Source organism: Uranotaenia lowii, chromosome 3 (genome assembly GCF_029784155.1).
Source record: "Uranotaenia lowii strain MFRU-FL chromosome 3, ASM2978415v1, whole genome shotgun sequence".
Classification (NCBI taxonomy): Eukaryota; Metazoa; Arthropoda; class Insecta; order Diptera; family Culicidae; genus Uranotaenia; species Uranotaenia lowii.
In genome coordinates this window covers 275,405,064-275,427,627 of record NC_073693.1, presented here as the reverse complement: position 1 = coordinate 275,427,627, position 22,564 = coordinate 275,405,064, and the positions used below count along the sequence as shown (strand labels likewise).

The 22,564-nt window shown below is 35.0% G+C and overlaps 2 protein-coding genes across 2 annotated transcripts in view; one reads left to right on the top strand and one right to left on the bottom strand.

Moving 5' to 3' along the window:
• Window positions 1-2,054, top strand: part of LOC129753454 (neuropeptides capa receptor-like) — a 244,857-nt gene extending 242,803 nt beyond the window's left edge. Inside the window, 2 exon segments of the mRNA XM_055749275.1 lie at window positions 1,530-1,674; window positions 2,018-2,054. Of these exon segments, the coding sequence (XP_055605250.1) occupies window positions 1,530-1,674; window positions 2,018-2,054 (182 nt within the window).
• A 1,525-nt stretch (window positions 2,055-3,579) lies between these two features.
• The window catches only part of LOC129753453 (gustatory receptor for sugar taste 64a-like), a 33,001-nt gene continuing 14,016 nt past the window's right edge, over window positions 3,580-22,564 (bottom strand). The window contains exon 5 of the mRNA XM_055749274.1: window positions 3,580-3,686. Coding sequence (XP_055605249.1) covers window positions 3,580-3,686 — 107 coding nt within the window. The remainder of the gene's footprint in view (window positions 3,687-22,564) is intronic.

Sequence of the window (22,564 nt, the reverse complement as noted above, 5' to 3'; positions counted from 1 at the left end):
CCTGAAATATGGCCATATGGCATACTTAACTATGTTTCATGCAAAAAAACTAGTGATGTAAAAAATTTCACCAAAATTTCGGCCTTGACATATGCTTAACATCCGTTTCTACCATTTTCAATTAAATAATATCAAAATATTGCAAGTGGTAATGAAATATAGCTAAAAACATAAATATGCGCATTTAGCCCGCCAGTTTCGGAAATCGGCTATTTTGACTTCTTTTATTATAAAATTATTTTCACAAAAACTGTAAGAGATTTTAACAGAAAAATTTCACTAACGTATAGAAAAACAGATGTCCGCTCATGTGCATATAGTTTTCAGACTCCTATCTTTTGGAGTATAGGAGAAAATGACTGCTTTCCTTAATATGCGCATATAGCCTTCCTCTCCCCTACTGGGCAATAATGAAGCGGGCACTTCGGAAGAGTAAGAAGACAGTCAAAGACGAGAAGGAAATGTTAAGAAAATGGAAAAAAAAACTGAGAAACTGGTAACGGATGACATTGTAAAGACTTTAATGGAGGGCAACAAGCGAAAATGCGTTTAATTTTACACTCAATGCTCCATCGAATAACTTTTCTTATGATTTTTTATTTAAATATATGCATAAAACTACCCTAAAATTTTGGTTTCATTTTAAACATTATGAGAAAATTGGCATGACATTTTCGGTGTCGCAATGATTTCGTGTTCGACTTTATTGTGACAAATTTATTACAAAGAACTCTAACCTATTTCGTTCAAATTCCACTCACCTTTTCCAACATTTTTATTCATCCCTATCTATCTGTTTCCGAACACAGTGGTGAAAGATAAAATATACTGTTACATGTCAGGACACCGATAATACTCGCACCTTACGTGCCGTGTAGTTTTCGTAGACAACTTTGACAAAATGTATGAAGGTACCCGTTCTGGATGTCTGAAGATAACCAACATAACAAAAAAAAACCGACGGAAACAAAAACGAACTTTCGTCGCAATTTAGATCCCACTGTCACGCAACTGTGATATTTCCGTCATCCATTCAGCAGACAATTAACCAGAAGGGGCTGGGAGCTTCCAAGTGGGTGGGGGGTGGTTCTGAAGGTCGATGGTGAATGGCGATGGCGTGATAATTCATCCGAAGGGTTGCTCCGGCTGGCTGGCTGGCTGGCAGCCAGTGACGTTTTCTGTTTTTGGGATGGAGCGAAGCTTTCGTTTCATGTGTTTTACGACTGGGACGCTGAGACTCTCACTCGGTGACCAATAAAATAAAGGGTATAAAAAGTTCAGCTTTCAGTATTTATAATTTTATGGGCGCTTTTCAGCTCTGGGGAAAGGGAAAAATCGTTTTTTTTTTTCTAGAGAGGACCTAAGTTCCAGAAGCTGACTTATCAAATCTGTACCCAAAATCCCTGCTTACATTTGTTCCACTCTAATTAACCCCCCGTTAATTAAAGCTTTCTCGAATGGGGGTGCCATAAAATTTAATTCGACTATAAATCTGTAACCCTTTTTTTCCTTCTTCCCATCTTTCGCAGCTGCCGTTGTGATAACTTTCTTCGTGTGCTGGGCGCCCTTCCATGCTCAGCGATTGCTGTACTTGTATGCACGTGACTGGCAGCACTTCAACACGGTCAACACGTGGCTGTTTTCGGTCGCCGGCTGGCTCTACTACGTGTCCTGGTAAGTTAAACGGGAAAGGGAATCAATTTTTGATAGGTCATTACGATAAACGGGAGCCGCTATAACATCGTTATGGGACGTAACCACAATCGTTAATCTCTTAGCCATCAAGCTCACATAACGAGAGTTAGGCATACTTGTTTGTGAGGATAATTTTTCAATTTATTCAATTTATCATTTATTTAGAATTAAACTAGTTTTCAGGAATCAATTTCAAATAGATATTGACAATCAAATCAGGATCTTTACTCTGAATCTGAATCATCCCAGAATTGTTTAATCACTAAAATTTCAAAAGTTTTTTGGTACCTCAACCCTAAAATCTCTCAACGATTTTTTTCAGTTACAGACAAACAACCCCTAATCCGGAAGCAGGATGACACAGGCCCTTCCAATTTAAAATCGCAAAACAAAAACATCTCAGCAGCAGAAACTCTCTTGCTGCTGTTCCATTATTGGTTTTTGGCTTTTCCAGCCCTTCAGAAAAAAAAGAAGTGTCTCCCTCTTAGATGGGTACCTTTCTTTGAGTCGAGCTAAGGAATTTGATTAAAACAAAACAAAGCTTTGGCTCGTTTGTTCGTTGGATCTGTTTGATCTGACATTTTATGCTACATATCGATTGGATTTGCTGTCTGAGAATCCAAACCAAAAAAAAAAACAAACAAATAGCTTCGAGTACTTACTAAGTTTTTCCGCTTAGCGAAACGGCTTTTATTAACATTTTTTCTTGGACAAGGACAAGAAACTTTCGAACGGGAATTACACATGCCAATCCGGGAATACTTTCGTTCTAGGAATCCAGTAATGTTGATGCTTAGCTAGTGTGTTTACTTTATAACTTTTTATGTTGTTTTGTGTAACGCCAAATAATCAATTTTGTTGAATAATTGATTAGACTGAGTTGATTTGGGGTCAATAACTTTTTTACCAAATATGATACGAAATTACGGTCTTCGACAAAGTTGTACAGGGGAAAATTTTCCTCTAAAAATTAATAAATTGGGACAAAAACCATTGGCAGTATCGGTTCCACAGAAGAGTCATGTTGAATTTTCAGAATAACATATTAGATTTCCTTATACAACTTAAAAGTGCAAATTTACTTATGTAAACGTTACTTAAAATATTCTCCATAAAATTATGGATGAGTTTTGAACCAAAACAAAGTTTTTTAAACCCCAGGGTTTGAGCAATAAAAAATGACCCCAAATCGACTCAGTCTTATGTGTCTATTGCTCAAAGACTCTCTAAATTATGAGAACATTAAGATCTCAGGTCTGCTTACAAAAACATTTGATTTGTGATACTTTTTCTTTATTATCTGTTGTGATTCTCACTTCATGGTCTCTGAGGGAGAAACCTTAAATAAGTAAAGTTCATTCTTGCACCATTCGAAAACATAACATGGACTAATAGAAAATTTTCTAACTACAATTTTGTCGAATAAAAGTTTGATACCAATTAGAGAAAAGAGTTTTGATGTCCCTAACAGAGTGATTATCACATTATTTTAAAAATCTAATAAAACTTCTCATTAGAAATTCGCGTCTGGGAAATTAGAAATTGGAATTCTGGGTCTTCTGTAACATAGAATGTTTGGGAGTTGTCTCATATTATAAAAAACAAACCGCTTCAAACGACATGTTAAGCACATGAATGTTTAGAAAGCATATTAAATATGTTATTAAGCCAGGGTGCATAAACTGGGTTTCGGTCACCGTTCCTTTTATCTTCTCGATTTTCAGTTGATTTTTCTCGGTGATTTTAAAATAACTTCCATTTAGTTTACGTTTCGGTTTACTTTATTAAAAATTTTCAACCATCTTCAGAAACTAAAGCTATTATACGCCTGCTGGGGCAATCAAATTTTAATTTTCGCAGTCACTGTTGTTGCTGCTGCTGCCGCTAACTGTCGACGCTACTACTGTTTTCCGCCTGACTTCCGCGTCGTCTTTTTTTCGTAGCTTTTTCCACAGATCGTTGTAGACACTTCAGACAGTGTCTACAACGGTCTGTGGAAAAAGCTACGAGAAAAAGACGACGTGGAAGTCAGGCGGAAAACAGTAGTAGCGTCGATAGTTAGCGGCAGCAGCAGCAACAACAGTGACTGCGAAAATTAAAATTTGATTGCCCCAGCAGGCGTATAATAGCTTTAGTTTCTGAAGATGGTTGAAATTTTTAATAAAGTAAACCGAAACGTAAACTAAATAGAAGTTATTTTAAAATCACCGAGAAAAATCAACTGAAAATCGAGAAGATAAGCCAGGGTGATCCTGTCTTTTTTAAATAGGGGGGTCCAGAAAATCAATTAAAACCCAAATAAATGGGAATAAGAATATAATTTAACCAACAAAAAATTACGCCGATTTGTAAACAAAAATTACAAAATGACAAAATTGAAAAAAATACAAAAAATAGTTTTTAACGCTTTTGTCAATGTTGTACATTTTCATAATTTTCTCACTGTCCCAGAAATTCGATTTATGGACAAACTTTTTTTTTCTAGGTAACACAAAACGCTTCATGCATTTTAAAATCATTTGGCGTAAAAATAAATTTGAGCAAAATTTCAATAAGAAAAAAAAACATACAACATTTCAAAATTAATTTTCAATCCTTGCTCATTACACATTTTTGGTGAATTTATATTCTGGTTTTTCAAAACAAATTTTGGAACGTCCTCTTTCGGTAGAATTGTAGATAGAATCTAAACTTGATTCTTGCTTACAGAACAAAACTCCAAACGTGCAATCTCAGTAAAATGTTCATATCATTTAAAAATGAGAATCAAATTAAAAATTGAATCGCGGTTTTTGAAGGCTGACTTATACCAAGGCCGTAGAAGAACCGACTCTTTGGGGGGGGGGGGGAGGATTTGGCGACTGATTTTTGTATGAGTTTTTTTCCCAACAATGCACCAATACAATAAAAAATAAAACAAATTATGTTTCTCACTACTATGGTTTTTAATTTTAAAGTACTTTTACATAGAAAGTTTGCGTATTAAATCGTATCTTTAGAAAATTGGTCCTAAATCTAGAAAGTTAGCTAAATTCGCTTTCATCGAAGGTTAAAATCTTTGAATTTTTTCAATAGTCAGGTAGATCAAACTTTGTGGATTTGGGCATAAAATAAGCCAAAATCAGTCTTTCATTTCTTAAAAAAAAACTATTTCCATACTCCAACCAAACAAGCCCAAACTATTTTTCAAATTCAATGATATTAACCTTTGATGAAAATAAAGCAAATTTCCAAAAAAAAGTAAGAGATAAAAATCATCAGATTTTCGGATCAATTTTCTTGTTAAAAACTTGATCTAAATTAATGATTTAAGTATTAAATTTGGCTTTAAAAAACTGCAATAATATCACATTTTGGTCAAAATACGAGATATATGGTTTTTCGCTAGCTGCTAGTATGCTCCATTTAAAAGCACATTTCAAATGTTATAAATCTAATGATGAAGCCTCTTTATACGAAATGTAACACAAATACCTATGTTAAATTAGCAGGATTTTGTCTATTGGTTTCTGTAATATAAATTGCCAAATTTTTAAGTCCTCAATAGGTGAATAATGTCAAACAATACACTAGGAAAATATAGTTTTTTTTTGCTGATATTTTAGGTGAAATTTTTTCTTTACCAGTAAATATTTTTTATAGAGAATCAATTCCATAATAAAAATTCCGTGGATGATTATTTTTAAATAAAATTTGGTTATTTGCGGATAAAACAAAAAACTCATATTTTACAAACTAATTTTGTTAAGAAAATTGAAATCTGGAAATTAAATTGACAAGCAATTTGAACATATTAAGAAGCACGAAGAAATTTATGAGGAGAAACGCCGAAATTCGGCATTCTATATCTCAGAAACCCCTGGATCAAATTTAACATTCTTAAGTAACGGCAAATGTTGCGTTCAGTTGTCCTAGCTTCGGCTGGACATATACTAGAATTGAAACTTAAATTCAGTCCATTCAAGTTATACTTCGAAGTGTAGCACCTTGCTTGCTGTTTTGGATCCTCAAGGGGGGGGGGGGGGGGGGGAGTTTAACCTCCAACCGCCCCCCCCCTCCCCGTTCGTACGGCCGAAAAGCAAATGAAGATATTTTTATAAATAAATGAGGAAAAAAGGTGATTCGTTTTAGGTAATATTTTTCCAGTTAAAAAATTTCAAAAATTAAAGGAATAAAATCTTTTATTATGATTTGATTGATAACAACATTGCTGTTGCCAATTTTTTTTATTGCAGGTCATTTTCAAAAGCTCTGTCGTCGCATTTAATTTTATCTGACGGTATCAATCGGACGACTTTTTTTTTCAATTTAGAAGAAATTGACACAAAACTAGTAGAACTGCCCCCAAAATATTTGGAGATGTAGGTAAATCAAGAACAACAATAATGGAAATTAAAAAAATTTAAGGAACCACACAAACCACCAATATGAAAATGTCCACGCTTGTCCACGGAGAGGGGGGTAGGGGTTTGGATAGATATCAAGATGTTTAAATCAAAATAACGAAATAATTTACTTAAATTTCCAGTTTAAGTTTCAATAATAAGTAGCCATTTAAAAGCAAGTGATAAATATGATAATTTAAAATTATTTTATATCACGAAATGCTTATTTGTTTTTTCTATATCAGCCATTTCAATAACAAAACGGCTAAAAGTAGTGTTTTTTAACGGTCAAATTAGATTTAGAAAAAAAAACATTCTCAAATCTGTCCACGTGGACATTTGTGGAGGGGGGTAGGGGTTTGCAAAATGTCCACGCTTGTCCACGGAGGGGGAGGAGGGGGCCAAAAATCTCATTTGTCTGTCCACGTGGAATCTGAACGGCCCCTCAGCATTTTGCAAGAATAATACAAAAAATAAAAAAAAAGGGAAAGAAGTTATAAATGGAATTTTAAAAAAGCATATCAATCAGTCAAAAAAACCAAGCTACCTTTCAACAAAAAGGATAACTAGTATTTAAGTATTCAATCAGTTGCGTCGGTCCAAATTATCTCCATTCTGGATTCCAATGAACTCGTTGGGCAGCTTTCCTCCATCGTCTGTTCGGCTGGAATAATTGCGTCTGCGATGTCAACTGCCTCCACCCACTTTCTATCGTCCTCCGGAATGATGACCAGCACTTCGTGTCCTCTTTTAAATTACTTGAAACAATTTTGAGTTTTTTTTCGATATTTGATTAAAGCTACGTAGCTTTACTTGAACCCCTACTCCCCCTCTCATCACACATCGTCACACAAGGTCAAATACCCCCCTCCCCCCACCAAAATTCTACGTCATTTATGGATGTTCCCCAATTGTTCTTGTTGTTTACAAATTGTAAAACTTCATTTGCTTCGAAAGCCCCACTTTGAAAAAAAATTGAAACTTGTTTGCTTAATCAATAAATTATCACATTATTTAAATTTTTTCATAGGTATTTAATATTCAGCTTAGCTTAGCTTGATTGACTACTTAAATGAACCTTGAATTATTGAACCCGATATGAAAGATGCCTGATTGTATCCCATTTACCCGAAAACCATTGCCCAGAATGAATTTTTCCCAGAATGACAAATACCCGAAATCAAACCCCAGAATGAACCATTTCCCAGAAAAAATTCCCCAGAATGCACCATTTACCAGAATTTTTTTTCCCAGAATGGACCATTTCCCAGAATTTTTTTCCCCAGAATGGAACATTTACCAGAATGGCACAAATCCCAGATTTTATCCCCTTGTATTTTTATTTGTTTTTTTTTTCCTAATGAATTCTTGAATATTTCATATGATTCGAAATTATTTTTTTCAAAATGATTTTTTAAATGAAACTACGACTTTGAAATTTTCCAACTAAATTTGTTTTAGAACCAATATTGTGCTTTGTTCATGGTTTGGATACTTTAATTGATTCAATGCTTACCATGGTCCTTTAAAAAACCGTTTTGGTATCCGACTCCTCACGCTGCGCGTTCGAACTTGAAAGACGTTTTGTTCTTTACGCTGTCGCGTGGCGGACGGGGCTAAAGGATCACCCCTAGCTTTCACGCAGACCTAGGAAGCCCCGGCAGACCTAGACCAATGTCTTAGGGCCGCCGCTTCCGACGGCGGGTCGGCGGCCTCCTCGGATTTGGGAGCTTCGGCGGCTTTGTGCCGCCTCAGCCCCTTCATCCTCGTTGGTTGCGGCCTTGCCGCAAAAGAATAAAGTTATGAAACCCCATTTTTTTTTGTAACAATTCCTTTTTTTTTTAAATAATTTCTAGTAAGGAAAATGTTTAGAATTTTCTGGGAAATGGTCCTTCTGGCGAAAAAATTTCTGGTACATGGTTCATTCTGGTGAAAAAATTTCTGGGAACTGGTACATTCTGGCGAAAATTTTTCTGGGGAATGGTTCGTCTGGGGAAAAAAATTCTGGGGAATGGTTCTTTCTGGCGATTGGAATTCTGGGGATTTTTCATTCTGGGCAATAGTTTTCGGGTAAATGGAGTACAACCAGATGCCTAGATGAAGAATACATAAGTATTCTAGTAAACTCTGTGATTGATTTCTAAATTTGGTTTAAAAACAAGTCAATTAATTTTGGATTCTACGATCGCAGGCGTGGCTCAGTAGAACAAGGTCCACAGCGCCGATGGTTGCTACTCTGTGATTGACCGGGGCCATAAATTTTGTTCGAAAGTCAAAGGAACGGAACCTGGAATTGGCTACTCATTCACAATGAACAAAACTGATGCTCTCTCTTTAAACATGAATAAGGCGCCGGGCACGTCATAGTAGTCAATAGATAGATTAGTAAAAATGAGAAAGGAATAAAAGAACAACTTTGTGCATTAGGACTGAGTCTCACTTGCGTCCTTGCAAGAAAATTTGGTTGGGAAAGTTGGGGAAAGGAAATAATTAGAATACAGTTGGGAATAGTGTAATGCTGATTGTTTTTTCTCCTAAAATATTTCTTTTTCCTAAAACCTCTTAGCCAGATAAGGCACAGCATTTTTGAAAGGTAATTATGACTTAAACACAATTGAAACCAATCGTATAAACTCGATTTACATCTCCATATTTCTGTTAGTTGTTGCTAAAATCATTCAAAGTTCGAAATTATATTCAAACTGATTTTCTTAATCATGTTTATGTAGGAATTTAAACACGTATGAATAGTATAAAAGTTTAAATATTTTGGTGAAAAACTCAGAAATAAATGATTTAATAAAATAAATTGAACCATTGGAGAAAACAAGTCCAAATAAAAAGTTTTATCATTTTCTTTTTTTCTAAAGAAATGAAGAGACTGTGATCACATATTAACACAATGATAATTTATTCAACATTTTTTATTAAAAGACTCATGTAACGACTTCTCGCAGAAACATGCCCTGTTTATGATTAAATCATGATTTACAATCACTCCCAAAATTGAGTGTGTATTTACACCCAATTTTTGGCAAATTTTGTCGAAATATTGCCTTCTTACGGTCACCAGAACTTTCCATTGAAATTTGTATTTGAACAGTTGGAGAAATCATACAGTTGGCAAAACATCAGCATCATTAAATTTTTTTTAAACATGTAAGTTAAGTCGGTAAATGAACAAATTTTATTTTTTCGAGCGTGCCAAAATTTAGTGTACACTTATGATTTCAAATATTTTATGTGATTTAATCACAGCAGAAATTATTTTTGAACTTTTATTCTTAACAACCTATATTCATGAAGGTCATTAGCAGCGAAAAATTTACTAACATTCTTATAAAGTTCATCCGTTGATTCTTAGCGAAGAAATCTTTAAAAAATCATAAAGCTAAATTACAGCAAAGTATAGCATTTTTGTTGTAATTCCATTCCCATTCCATTCCCATTCCATTCCCATTCCATTCCCATTCCATTCCCATTCCATTCCCATTCCATTCCCATTCCATTCCCATTCCATTCCATTCTTATTCCATTCTTATTCCATTCCATTCCCATTCCATTCCCATTCCATTCCCATTCCATTCTCATTCCATTCCTATTCCTTTCTCATTCCATTCCCATTCCATTCCCATTCCATTCCCATTCCATTCCCATTCCATTCCCATTCCATTCCCATTCCATTCCCATTCCATTCCCATTCCATTCCCATTCCATTCCCATTCCATTCCCATTCCATTCCCATTCCATTCCCATTCCATTCCCATTCCATTCCCATTCCATTCCCATTCCATTCCCATTCCATTCCCATTCCATTCCCATTCCATTCCCATTCCATTCCCATTCCATTCCCATTCCATTCCCATTCCATTCCCATTCCATTCCCATTCCATTCCCATTCCATTCCCATTCCATTCCCATTCCATTCCCATTCCATTCCCATTCCATTCCCATTCCATTCCCATTCCATTCCCATTCCATTCCAATTCCATTCCCATTCCATTCCCATTCCATTCCCATTCCATTCCCATTCCATTCCCATTCCATTCTCATTCCATTCCCATTCCATTCCCATTCCATTCCCATTCCATTCTCATTCCATTCCCATTCCATTCCCATTCCATTCCCATTCCATTCCCATTCAATTCTCATTCAACTCCCATTCTTTTCCCATTCCATTCTGATTCCATTCCCATTTTATTCCGATTCCATTCCCATTCCATTCCCATTCCATTCCCATTCCATTCCCATTCCATTCCCATTCTATTCCCATTCCATTCCCATTCCATTCCCATTCCATTCCCATTCCATTCCCATTCCATTCCCATTCCATTCCCATTCCATTCCCATTCCATTCCCATTCCATTCCCATTCCATTCCCATTCCATTCCCATTCCATTCCCATTCCATTTCCATTCCATTCCCATTCCATTCCCATTCCATTTCCATTTCATTCCCATCCCATTTCCCATTTCATTCCCATTTCATTCCCATTCAATTCTCATTCCATTCCCATTCAATTCTCATTCAACTCCCATTCTTTTCCCATTCCATTCTGATTCCATTCCCATTTTATTCCGATTCCATTCCCATTCCATTCCCATTCCATTCCCATTCCATTCCCATTCTATTCCCATTCCATTCCCATTCCATTCCCATTCCATTCCCATTCCATTCCCATTCCATTCCCATTCCATTCCCATTCCATTCCCATTCCATTCCCATTCCATTCCCATTCCATTCCCATTCCCATTCCATTCCCATTCCATTCCCATTCCATTCCCATTCCATTCCCATTCCATTCCCATTCCATTTCCATTCCATTCCCATTCCATTCTCATTCCATTCCCATTCCATTCCCATTCCATTCCCATTCCATTCCCATTCCATTCCCATTCCATTCCCATTCCATTCCCATTCCATTCCCATTCCATTCCCATTCCATTCCCATTCCATTCCCATTCCATTCCCATTCCATTCCCATTCCATTCCCATTCCATTCCCATTCCATTCCCATTCCATTCCCATTCCATTCCCATTCCATTCCCATTCCATTCTTATTTCATTCTTATTCCATTCCCATTTCATTCTCATTCCATTCCCATTCAATTCTCATTCCATTTCCATTCCAATCACATTCCCATCCCATTTCGCCCTTTTGAAATGTTACGCTAGAATATACCATAGTTTGCTAACTGACTCAGTCGGAGCACTAGTTATCGGCCTGGCATGTCGATTTGGGTTCGATTCTCACTTTATCTTTTTTTTTTATTTTGGAATAAATTATCAAAAAGGATGAAAATTCCATAAACTGGTTTTCTTGTTTTGTTTGAATGTAGTGGTAATTTTACTTGGGAGCTCGATTTTTTGTTTCAGTTGTGCTTTTGCAATCACATCATATTTGGTACATTTTTCAGCGCATTTTTGGCATAGAGTTAGTGCCGAGCGACATTAAAATTTTGCAATTTCTTTTTTGGGTGAGTATAATAAAAAATTATCTCATCATGTTAAAAATAGTTTGTTAAGCAAATTTGATGAAAATGGCTTAAAAATTGTATGGGTTTATAATTATAGAAACCACTCTCAAAAACGGCCTTATAACAAATTTCACATTGATCGCTTTAGAAGTTTCCTAATTAACAGGGAACAGACAGACAGAAAGACAAACACTCATTTTTATATTTATAGATGAAGATTTTTGAAAACACCTACAAGTTTTTGTCCAAAACAGTTTAAAATATTCTGATCAAATTACTCACTTTAAAATTGAAAAATTTAAATCGTCAGCTCTGTCATCGATTTCTCTTGGCGAAGAAAGCACAATGTTAGCACCTAATAATCAAACATCGGAAAAGGGGTAAAAGGACTGCGTGTGCTATCTTCTTTTTATGATCTCAAACCAATTACAATGGACGTTTAAATATTCGAGACCCGCATACACCTCGAGCCACCCCCTCGTGTGGAAGTGGCAGGTCAAGGGACTCTGAATAATACAGAATGAATGGGTGGACTGGAAAAGCGTTAATGGTTTTCCAGTTGACTGACGAAATTAAATGTGAGTGATTCAAAACGGGCGATGGCATGGCGGCGGTGGAAGCCATTTGGTATTGACGAAAAAAGCGAGAGAAAAAAAACTTGATCATTGATGAAGGCTAGGTGATTCAATTTATATGTTAAATTTTTAGGGCTTTTTATCGTTCGGCCGTGATTTGACAACATCGATAACAACCAGATCCTGTTTTGAGATTTGAAAAAAAAAATTGAAAACAGTGTAGATATTACCTATATTTTTTCGAATTTGAAATTTTGAAAACATAATTCTCACAAAGAAAAAATAAATCACTCAAATCAGACCTTAACATCCCAAAAATGTCTCAGGTTCTTCCTTAATGGGTTGAAAATAACCATCAAAAACACCCGTTTTGACTGATGATACCATTCGGTGATGTTTCACACTCCCACACCATGTATCACCTTGAGGTTTTTCCTCGTTTTAAATGAGAATCACTCGTCTCTTCTGGCATCGACCGAAGAAGATTATTGTTCATTTCCACTGATCCAGTTGACGGAGGTTGGCATCTTTCGGTTCTCAGTTCTATCTTCTAGCTTCTTCACATACGTGGGTGGGGTGGTAAAACTATATATTCCCAAAACCAGGGGCCTATCTTCGGTTTCTTCATTTAAAACGTGCTCAACCCCAAAATATTATCATCATCATCATTGAGCAAGCACCGCAAAAGGAAGTTTGTCACTCAACTTGGGAGATGTTTATGGCCCAAAATGGGATTCGACTGGCAATAATTAGGAAGATTCCGGGAATGAAATCGAGCTTTCTGGAACGCTACCGATGTGTGGAAAGCCAGAAGGTCATATTTTAACGAGGAGGCGAGAATTAAAATTTATGCTTTTCATTTAAGGGCGCCAGCTTGGTTTATAGATATCATCACACATTAATACCAAATTTAGAATTATTTTACCTAAAAACTTTGGCAGTCGGAAACAGAACATGGATGCTAAAAATTAAAACTAAATTTGAAGAACTGCAAGTCTGTTTTGTCGACATCTAATACTAAATTTCAATATTTATACTAGAGATGTACCGAATATTCGGTCGGCCGAATATTCGGCGCCGAATATCGCCAAAAAACCGTTAAGCCGAATATTCGGCTCACCGAATAGTTGAGCAAGGTATTCGGCCGAATAGGCCGAATAGGCCGAATATTTATGTTTTAAATTTTTTACAAAAACTGAATTATCAAATTTTTCAACTGTTGTTGGTTACTTTATTAAATATTCAGAAGTAATGTTGAAAAACCTTTAAAATCATCAAAAATGTATGGTTTCAGTTAAACACTTAAGATGAATACGTGTATTTTTAGTGTTGATAGCTGCATACTTTGATTATCGTTTATTTCAAATTTTCTTGATACATCCAGGCTTGCCCATAAACTTAATAAAGAATTCGAGAAAAGCCCAGGTTTATTCAGATTTTATGCTAAATCAAATTAAAAAAAATCAAATATCTTTTTGAAAATTTTTAAATTTTCTGTTACTAAACGATTTTTTGGAGTTAATTTATTCGTTACAATGTGAACACTGCTGTTGTAATTCGATGAATACTTTAAATTTAAAGTAATTTTATTTTTTTTCCTCTTGTGTGTTTGAGAAAAATGCATAGATCCTGTTCAGATTTTCCCTTCTTTTTTAGAATTTTTTAATAAAATCGTTAAGACCCGGCCGTGTGGATACGTGTCGTTGAAAATATTGTATGCTTAAGATTAAAGATCATCGTTCTTTTTGGCAACTATTTTGATGAAATTTAGCAATAATTAGACATTCATCTAATTCGACATAAAAAAAAGCAATTTAAAATAGCTTGACACCTGTTTTGACATGTTTTGTCCCAGATTTCACTGGAATTCAATCTCTTTTGAGATAAACGTCCTAGAAACGTCAAGTTATCTGATGTCCTTTCAGCTGATGGTGACATTTTAAAATCAAAGAGACCTCTACTTAAAAAGATTTGATACACCTGGTTGGAAATAATTGACTTAAAAACATGACGGACATAAAGATGGCAGAAATAGAAGATTTCTATTAGAAATAGCAGTAGAAAAAGAAGTATTTCTATTGAAAACCCAACAGAATATTCAACCGAATATTCGGCCGAATATTCGTTCGGCCGAATAGTTGAAAAGGTCAATATTCGGTATTCGGCCGTTCGCCGAATACCACTATTCGGTACATCTCTAATTTATACAAACCAAAAAATAATTATCAAGATAATATATTTTCCAACCAATTTCGACAAACAGATGCAATTTCGAAAAACACGACCAAATGGTGTTTTGTGTAGACTATACAAAACTGGGGAAGAAATGTTTACTTAGGGCAGTAATCTAAACTTTCTTTCCCCAAGCAAAAGGGAGCAAACCCAAACAAGTAACTCGATACTGAGGGGATCACTGGCTGCCATTGCATGTTTATCCCTAATTCGATTGAGTTTGGTTCCAGTGTTTTCCGAGTAAGAAGAGAGATAGGAGGGTTACCATGCAGAAACTATCCAGATTGCGCTAATCGGTTTCGATTTAATTACCAAACTTTAATCGTACCCTCGCTCGTTTGCTCGTTTGAAAATTTAACATACTTAGGAAGGCGAATGTTTGCAGCTCGTTACAATGATCCCAAAACTTTTGAATGCAAACGTGTAGCATTATTTATTATAGGTTTAATTCGATATCCTGGGTTTCAAGATTAGTTCTAAAGCGTTCACGCGAGCTGATTTACTCAACAAAACGTTTGTAGCAATTCTAGGGCGACAAGACCGAATCGAAGCTGTTTAAAAAAAACTACAGAGTTAATTTTAATCAACATACTGGATTTATCATGAAGATATGTTTTACCAACGAAAAAAATATAATCTCGAGTGTTCCCGGCATAAAATTGTGTAGATTTGAAGTTCTCATCAATGAGACGTTTGTGAGATTGATTGATTGAAACATTGGTGACAGAAGTTTATCATGCTCTTATTGAAGACTTTCTACCATCGACTATCGACATAACTGAAACTAGAATATCTAGACCAAATGATTTAATGAAAAATAATAGATAGATTCAAAATCGGGTTTTTAAATCGAGGTTAGAAAATTCTTCATTTATAAAAGATGGATTTCCTTCAAAATTGATTCATTTAAAAAAAATTTAAACCTCATATCACCCAAACTAGAGGTGAACGAAAAAATCCAACAACAGATTCGAGTCAGTTATTGAAATACAGGCACCAAAAATGCTATTGTGATATGTTTGGTTCGAAGTTCGATTTTGCCTTGATTTTTTAGTTTCAGACAAACAATACTTGAGACAAAGCTAAACTCTCCAAATTTTAGAATATTTTATTGAAAAAATCATTAATATTTCTAACACCAAAAAAGGCGTTTTCATAATTTTAATATTAAAAATTTTAATTGATCAAACAAATTTGTTAAAGACTGCAAAGTGTTTTGCATTCAAAAATACCTAGCACTCATTTTATTTTGAAATTTCTTTGAAAATTTTGTGATATCCCAAAATTTTTGTAGAACTGAAATTTTTTTGTCTTTTTCTCAGATTTTTACCGTATGCGGATGATTCATTGCTTAGAAGAAAGATAAACTTATATAACACTGGCTGATCCCATACGAACTCCGTTTCGCTTTCAACTTGGAATATATCATGAACAGTTTTTATGAAAGCCAATTGCCAATCATTTCCAGAAGCACTTCTGAATTCATTGATAAGTAATAATTGTAAAAATATTGGTCGATCACTTTGTCTGTCTCTGCTACTAAATTTGAAATCAGAAATCCTTTGACCGTGCCAAAAAACTACGTGTATAAATTTCGACTCGATCATTGCATAGCAACGTAATTATTGCCAAAAAGCTCAACCCCTTTCGGGGGCTCTTATACAATCTTTGATGACTGAAAGCGATTGCCCTTCCCTCAAAACTCCGTGTGCAAATTTTCAAAGCAATTCATTGTATAATAACGTCAATATTGCTAAAAACAGTGAAAAATTATTTTATATGGACGACCTCTTTCGTCGACCCCTGCAAAACATTTGACATCTGAAATTGGTTGCTCGTCCCTGAAAACTACCGTGTGCAAATTTTCATCCCAATCCGATGTCAAATAACGACGATATTGCTAAAATATTGAAAGGTTTATATGGACGACCCCCTTTGCCGGCCCCTTACACTGAATTTAATACCTGAAATCCATTGCTCAACTCTCGTGTACCAATTTTCGTCTGAATCCGATGTATAATAACGACAATATCGCATCAACAGTGAATAGTTTATATGGATGACCCCTTTGACCGACCCCTGATTTTAGTTTGGATAAGTGAAATCAGTTGTTTGTCGCTAATAACTCCTATGTGCAAATTTTCATCCCCATCCGATGTATAAAAACGTCAATATCACTAAGATATAGAAAATTTAATATGGACGATCCCTTTTGCCAGCCCCTTACACAGAATTTGATACCTCAAATCGATTGCACGTCACTCAAAACTATCGTGTACCAATTTTCATCTGAATACGATGTATAATAACGTCAATATCGCGAAAACAGCGAACAGTTAATATGGACGATCCCTTTGGCTGACCCCTTACACAAAATTTGTCACCTGAAATCGATTTCTCGTCTTTCAAAACACTCGTGTGCAAATTTTCAACACGATCCGACGAAAAGTAACGTCAATATCGCGAAAACAATATTTGTCTTCTATGGACGACCCCCTTCATAAGGGGTCATCCGAAAATCTGAAAACATTTTTCATCCTTCCTGGTCCCAATGAGCATCCATGCCAAATTTCAGCTCTCTAGCCTCTAGACGGCTGAGTTTATAGAGGACAAACAAACAAACAAACAAACAAACAAACAAACAAACAAACAAACATACAGAAATTGCTTTTTATATATATAGATTTTCCAGAAATCAAAATTACTCACCTTCCTCGAAAATCCTTTATTTTGAACTGGAAAAAGTGTAAATTTTGTTATCAGAGCTTGATCCCATAATTTATTTATAATTTATAAAAATTTGAAATAAAAAATTAGAATAAATAATATATCCATCATGAAGGAATATAAAACATGTTTCCCTTTATTCATACATTCATACGAAGGGTTTAAATTTCCTTTAATTTATTCCAGATTAAATTAAGATAAAAATCTAGTATGAGAGCTTGAAATACAAGAGCAAAGAAGAGTTCCAAATGCTCCAGACATCAGAATCACATTGCATGATTTTTTTTCAAAATTAAATTTAAATTTAGAAATAAAATTTTCCGAGAATTAAAAATGAATATCTAGATTGATAAATACAATTCGATACTTCTGAATACCGATTTAGAAAAATATACCAGAACTATAACAAAATATCACAGTTGATGTAATTGAAAGCTTTCTTGAAATGTTCTTCTTTAAAACAACAAGTGTATTATTTTCATTTATAACGTTTGAGCTCATAAGCAAGGTTGCCGAAATCACAGAAAAATCTGTGATTTCACAGAATTTTGAGCAAATTTTCACCACAGAATCTGTGTCACAGATCACAAAATTTCACAGATTTAACAGAATTTTGTAGTTCTGTAATTATAATTGATCTCGGCAACCTTGCTCATAAGTCGATAATATTGAACTCCTTAGTAAACCATTAACAAAACCATTTTTTTAAACATTTTCTAGCCTGTAAAATTATTGATCCGCGGATTGAGATTGTATCAAAGGATATCAGAATTTATGATAATATAGAAAATGGATTTAAAAAGTTATAATTATTTCTCTTATTTTGACATTTGTATAATAACTCTAATTTAGTTAAATGTAAAAGTAAAGTTTAAAAAAAATTGTAGCACACCAAAGACTTTATTTTTTATAGGACAACTTTGGAAAAAATACAATTCAAGCGAATTGAGAGGAATTAAAATACAATTCAAGCTAGTTGAGAGGACTTGGAGTTGTTACACAAAGCGAGATGAGAGGACAGCTTTAACAAATTCAATACAAGCGAGTTAAAATGACAGCTTCAAAAAAAAGCAGCTTGAAATTGTTACACAAAACGAGTTAAGAGGACAGCTTTGGAAAATAATAAAAGCAATTCAAGCAAATTGAGAGAACAGCTAGAAGTTGTTACCCAAAGGGAGTTGAGAAGACAGCTTTTAAAAAAATGCAATCCAAACGAGTTGAGATGACAGCTTTAAAAGAAAGCAAATCAAGCAAGTTGAGAGGACAGCTTTGGAAAAAATGCAATTCAAGCGAGTTGAGATGGAAGCTTTAAAAAAACCAATTCAAGCAAATTTAAAGGACAGCTTTGAGTTGTTACACAAAGCGAGTTGAGAGGAAGATTTGGAAAAAAAAATACAATTCCAGCGAATTGAGAAGACAGCTTGGAGATGATTCTAAAGCGAGTTGAGAGGACAGCTTTGAAAAAAAAAACAATTCAAGTTGAGAGGACAGCTTTAAAAAAAGCAAATCAAGTAAATTTAAAGGACAGCTTTGAGTTTTTACACGAGGCGAGTTGAGAGGACAGCTTTGAAAAAAGAAATACAATTCAAGCGAGTTGAGAGGACAGTTTAGAGTTGTTACACAAGGCGAATTAAGAGGAAGATTTGGAAAAAAAACAATTCAAGCGAGTTGAGAGGGCAGCTTGGAGATGATTCTTAAGCGAGTTAAGATGGAAGCTTTAAAAAATTCAATTCAAGCGAGTTGAGATGACAGCTTTAAAAAAAGCAATTTAAAGCAAGTTTAGAGGAAAGTTTGGAGTTGTTACACAAAGTGAATTCAGAGGACAGCTTTGAAAAAAAAGCAATTCAAGCAAGTTGAGAGGACAGCTTGGAGTTGATACACAAAGCGAGTTGAGAGAACAACTTTGGAATAAAATGCAATTCAAGCGAGTTAAGAGGACAGCATGGAGTTGCTACACAAAGCGAATTGAGAGGACAGCTTTAAAAACATGCAATTTGAACGAGTTGAGAGGACAGCTTGGGAAAAAATCAATTCAAGCAAATTGAGAGAACAGCTTGGAGTTGTTTAGCAAAGCGAGTTGAGAAGACAGCTTTAAAAAAAATGCTATTCAAACGAGTTGAGATGACAGCTTTAAAAGAAGGCAAATCAAGCAAGTTTAGAGGACAGTATGGAGTTGTTTTACAAAACGAGAACAAAATGCAATTTAAGCAAGTTGAGTAGACAGCTTGGAGCTAATACACAAAGTAAGATGTGAGAACAGCTTAAAAAAATTAAATTCAAGCGAGTTGAGATGACAGCTTTAAAAAAAGCTATCCAAGCAAGGTTAGAAGACAGCTTGGAGTTGTTACACAAAGCGAGTTGAGAGGACGGCTTTGAAAAAATGTAATTCTAGCAAGTTGAGATGACAGCTTTAAAAAAATACAATTTAGGCGGGTTGGGAGGACAGCTTTTAGTTGTTAGACAAACCAAGTTGAGAGGACAGATTTAAAAATCAATTCAAGCGAGTTGACAGTTTTAAAAATGCAATTTAAGCAAGTTCATAGGACAGCTTTGAGTTACATAAAGTGAATTGAGAGGACAGCTTTTAAAAATCAATTCCAGTGAGTTGAGGAGACAGCATGGAATTGAAACACGAAACGAGTTGAGATAACAGCTTTGAAAAAAAAAATACAATTCAACGAATTGAGAGGTCAGCTTAAAATTGTAACATAAAGCGAGATGAGTGGACAGCTTTGGTAAAAAAAAATCTGGCGAGTTGAGAAGACAGCTTGGAGTTGTTACACGAAGCGAGATGAGAGACCAGCCTAAAAAATACAATTCAAACGAGTTGAGAGGACAACTTGGAGTTGTTAGACAAAGCAAGATGTAAGGACAACTTTAAAAAAATGCAATTCAAACGAGTTGAGATGACAACTTTTAAGAAAAGCAATTCAAGCAACTTGAGAGGACAGTTTGGAGTTGTTACACAAAGCGAGTTGAGAGGACAGCTTTTGAAAAAATGCAATTCAAAAGAGTTGAGAGGACAGCTTTTAAAAAATGCAATTCAAGCGAATATAGATGACAGCTTGGAGTTGTTACACAAAGTGAGTTGAGTGAACAGCTTTAAAAAGAATACAATTCAAGTGAGTTGAGAAGACAGTTTGGAGTTGTTACACAAAACGAGAGGACGGCTTTGAAAAAAAGCAATACAAGCAAGTTGAGAGGATAGCTTGGAATTGTCACACAAAGTGAGTTGAGAGGACAGCTTTGGTAGAAATAATACTTAGACTAACAGCTTAGAATTGTTACTCAAAACGAGTTAAGAGGATAGCTTAAAAAATGCAATTCAAGCGAGTTGAGAGGACAGCTTTGAAAAAAAACTTCAATTTAAGCGAGTTGATATGACAGCTTTAAAGAAAAGCAATTCAAGCAAGTTTAGAGGACAGCTTGGAGTTGTTACACAAAGCGAGTTGAGAGGACAGCTTTGGAATAAAATGTAATTCAAGCGAGTTGAGAGGACAGTATGAAGTTGTTACACAAATCGAGTTGAGAAAAAAGTACAATTCAAGCGAGTTGAGAGGACAGCTTGGAATTGATACACAAAACGAGTTGCGAGAACAGCTTTCAAAAAAATCAAGCGAGTTGAGAGGACAGCTTTGAAAAAAAAACTTCAATTTAAGCGAGTTGATATGACAGCTTTAAAGAAAAGCAATTCAAGCAAGTTTAGAGGACAGCTTGGAGTTGTTACACAAAGCGAGTTGAGAGGACAGCTTTGGAATAAAATGTAATTCAAGCGAGTTGAGAGGACAGTTTGAAGTTGTTACACAAATCGGGTTGAGAAAAAAGTACAATTCAAACGAGTTGAGAGGACAACTTGGAATTGATACACAAAACGAGTTGAGAGAACAGCTTTTAAAAAAACCAATTCAAGCGAGTTGAGATGACCGCTTGGAATTCTAAAACAAAGCGAGTTGAGAGGACAACTTTGGAAAAAAAATACAATTCAAGCGAATTGAGAGGACAACTTCAAGGATTCAATTGAGGAAAGCGTGTTGAGCTTTGGTCAAATGAATGAGATATATGGAATCAAACGAATTGCGAGGAGAATTTGGATTTGTAACAGAAAAGGCGTGTTAAAAGGACAGTTTTGGAATAAAATAGAAAAAAAAACTAATTTCAAGCAAGTTGAGACAGTAGCTTTGAAAAATATGTGCGATAATTTTAATGGAACGGATTTGATAGTGCATCTCGGAATTGTAATACAAAGCGATTCGTGACGGCAACTTAAAAAAAATGAGAGAACGAGATTTCTAGCGAGTTGCACATGTTTTAAAAATAAAAAAAAATTACAGAATTTGAATGAAAATCAAGAACATTTAAAGACAGCATCAAACGTTAAAATCAAGTCTCTTGATAGAAAAAATCCTAACCTCAATAAAAATGAACTTAGATTTAAAATCAAAAAGTCATGCTTAAACCTTATTTCTTGAATAATACAGTTCAATTGCGTTGAAACGATAGGTTGGAAACAGCTTTGAAAAAGGCTTAAATTTGAAATTTCAACAAGTTCCCACGTAAAACACATTGAAATATAATAAAATTTCCGGACAGCTAGGCGGGTTGAGGCAGCTTTAAATTGTTAAAAATTAGAAGAGAGCACATTTATTTTCCCTTGGAGAAAATCAAAACCAATGTGGTTTCGAAATTATTTAAAATTTTAAAAGCTAAAATAAGCTGAGAATGGCTGCAAGGCTTTTTAAATTTTAATTTGAGAGCTTGCACTCTCTCACATACTTTCAGGATGTACGAATAAGGTGTTGAATATCGTTCAGTTCGTCTAATTTTTTTGGCTTAAGCCAGGAGTTAAAAAAATGTATGTACGTATATTGCTTCTATTTTGATGCTGTTTTTTCGAGTTTTATGCGATGATTCTATAATGTATATGAAATGTATCACAAAGTTTGTTGAGAAATATACCTACAAAAATGTATGCTGGGTGTGATTCTGATTTTAGTAATTTTATCAACTAGCAAACTTGGTAACCCGTTTAGGAAAACTTTCATAAATGAACTCCAAACCCGATACCATCGAAGCTACATCGACGTTTAATCAATGTAATCGAATCAATGGCCAACACTACTGGCCCAATCGATCCCCATTTCGATGAATGTTGGGCTGCAGTAAATTTGGTTTGCATGTTGATTTTACACACCGAGCATTGGAAACTCGAAACCCAATCACCCCCTTTTCAAAGTAGAAATGAGGGGGAGGGGAGAAAATTTTAAAAGTTCTCCCATGGAAATGATTAATTTGCTTCTCGGTTCCGATCCTTAAACATATGTGAAACCTTTTTCTACCCAATAGCTATCAAAATTCACGTCACAATTCAAATCAAATAATCTAAAGTTTTGCTCCGTTTAGTTTTTTTCTCTTAAATGCAAAACAGTAAACGTAAACGAATACGAGCAATTGGAAGTTTTTCAGTTTCAATTTC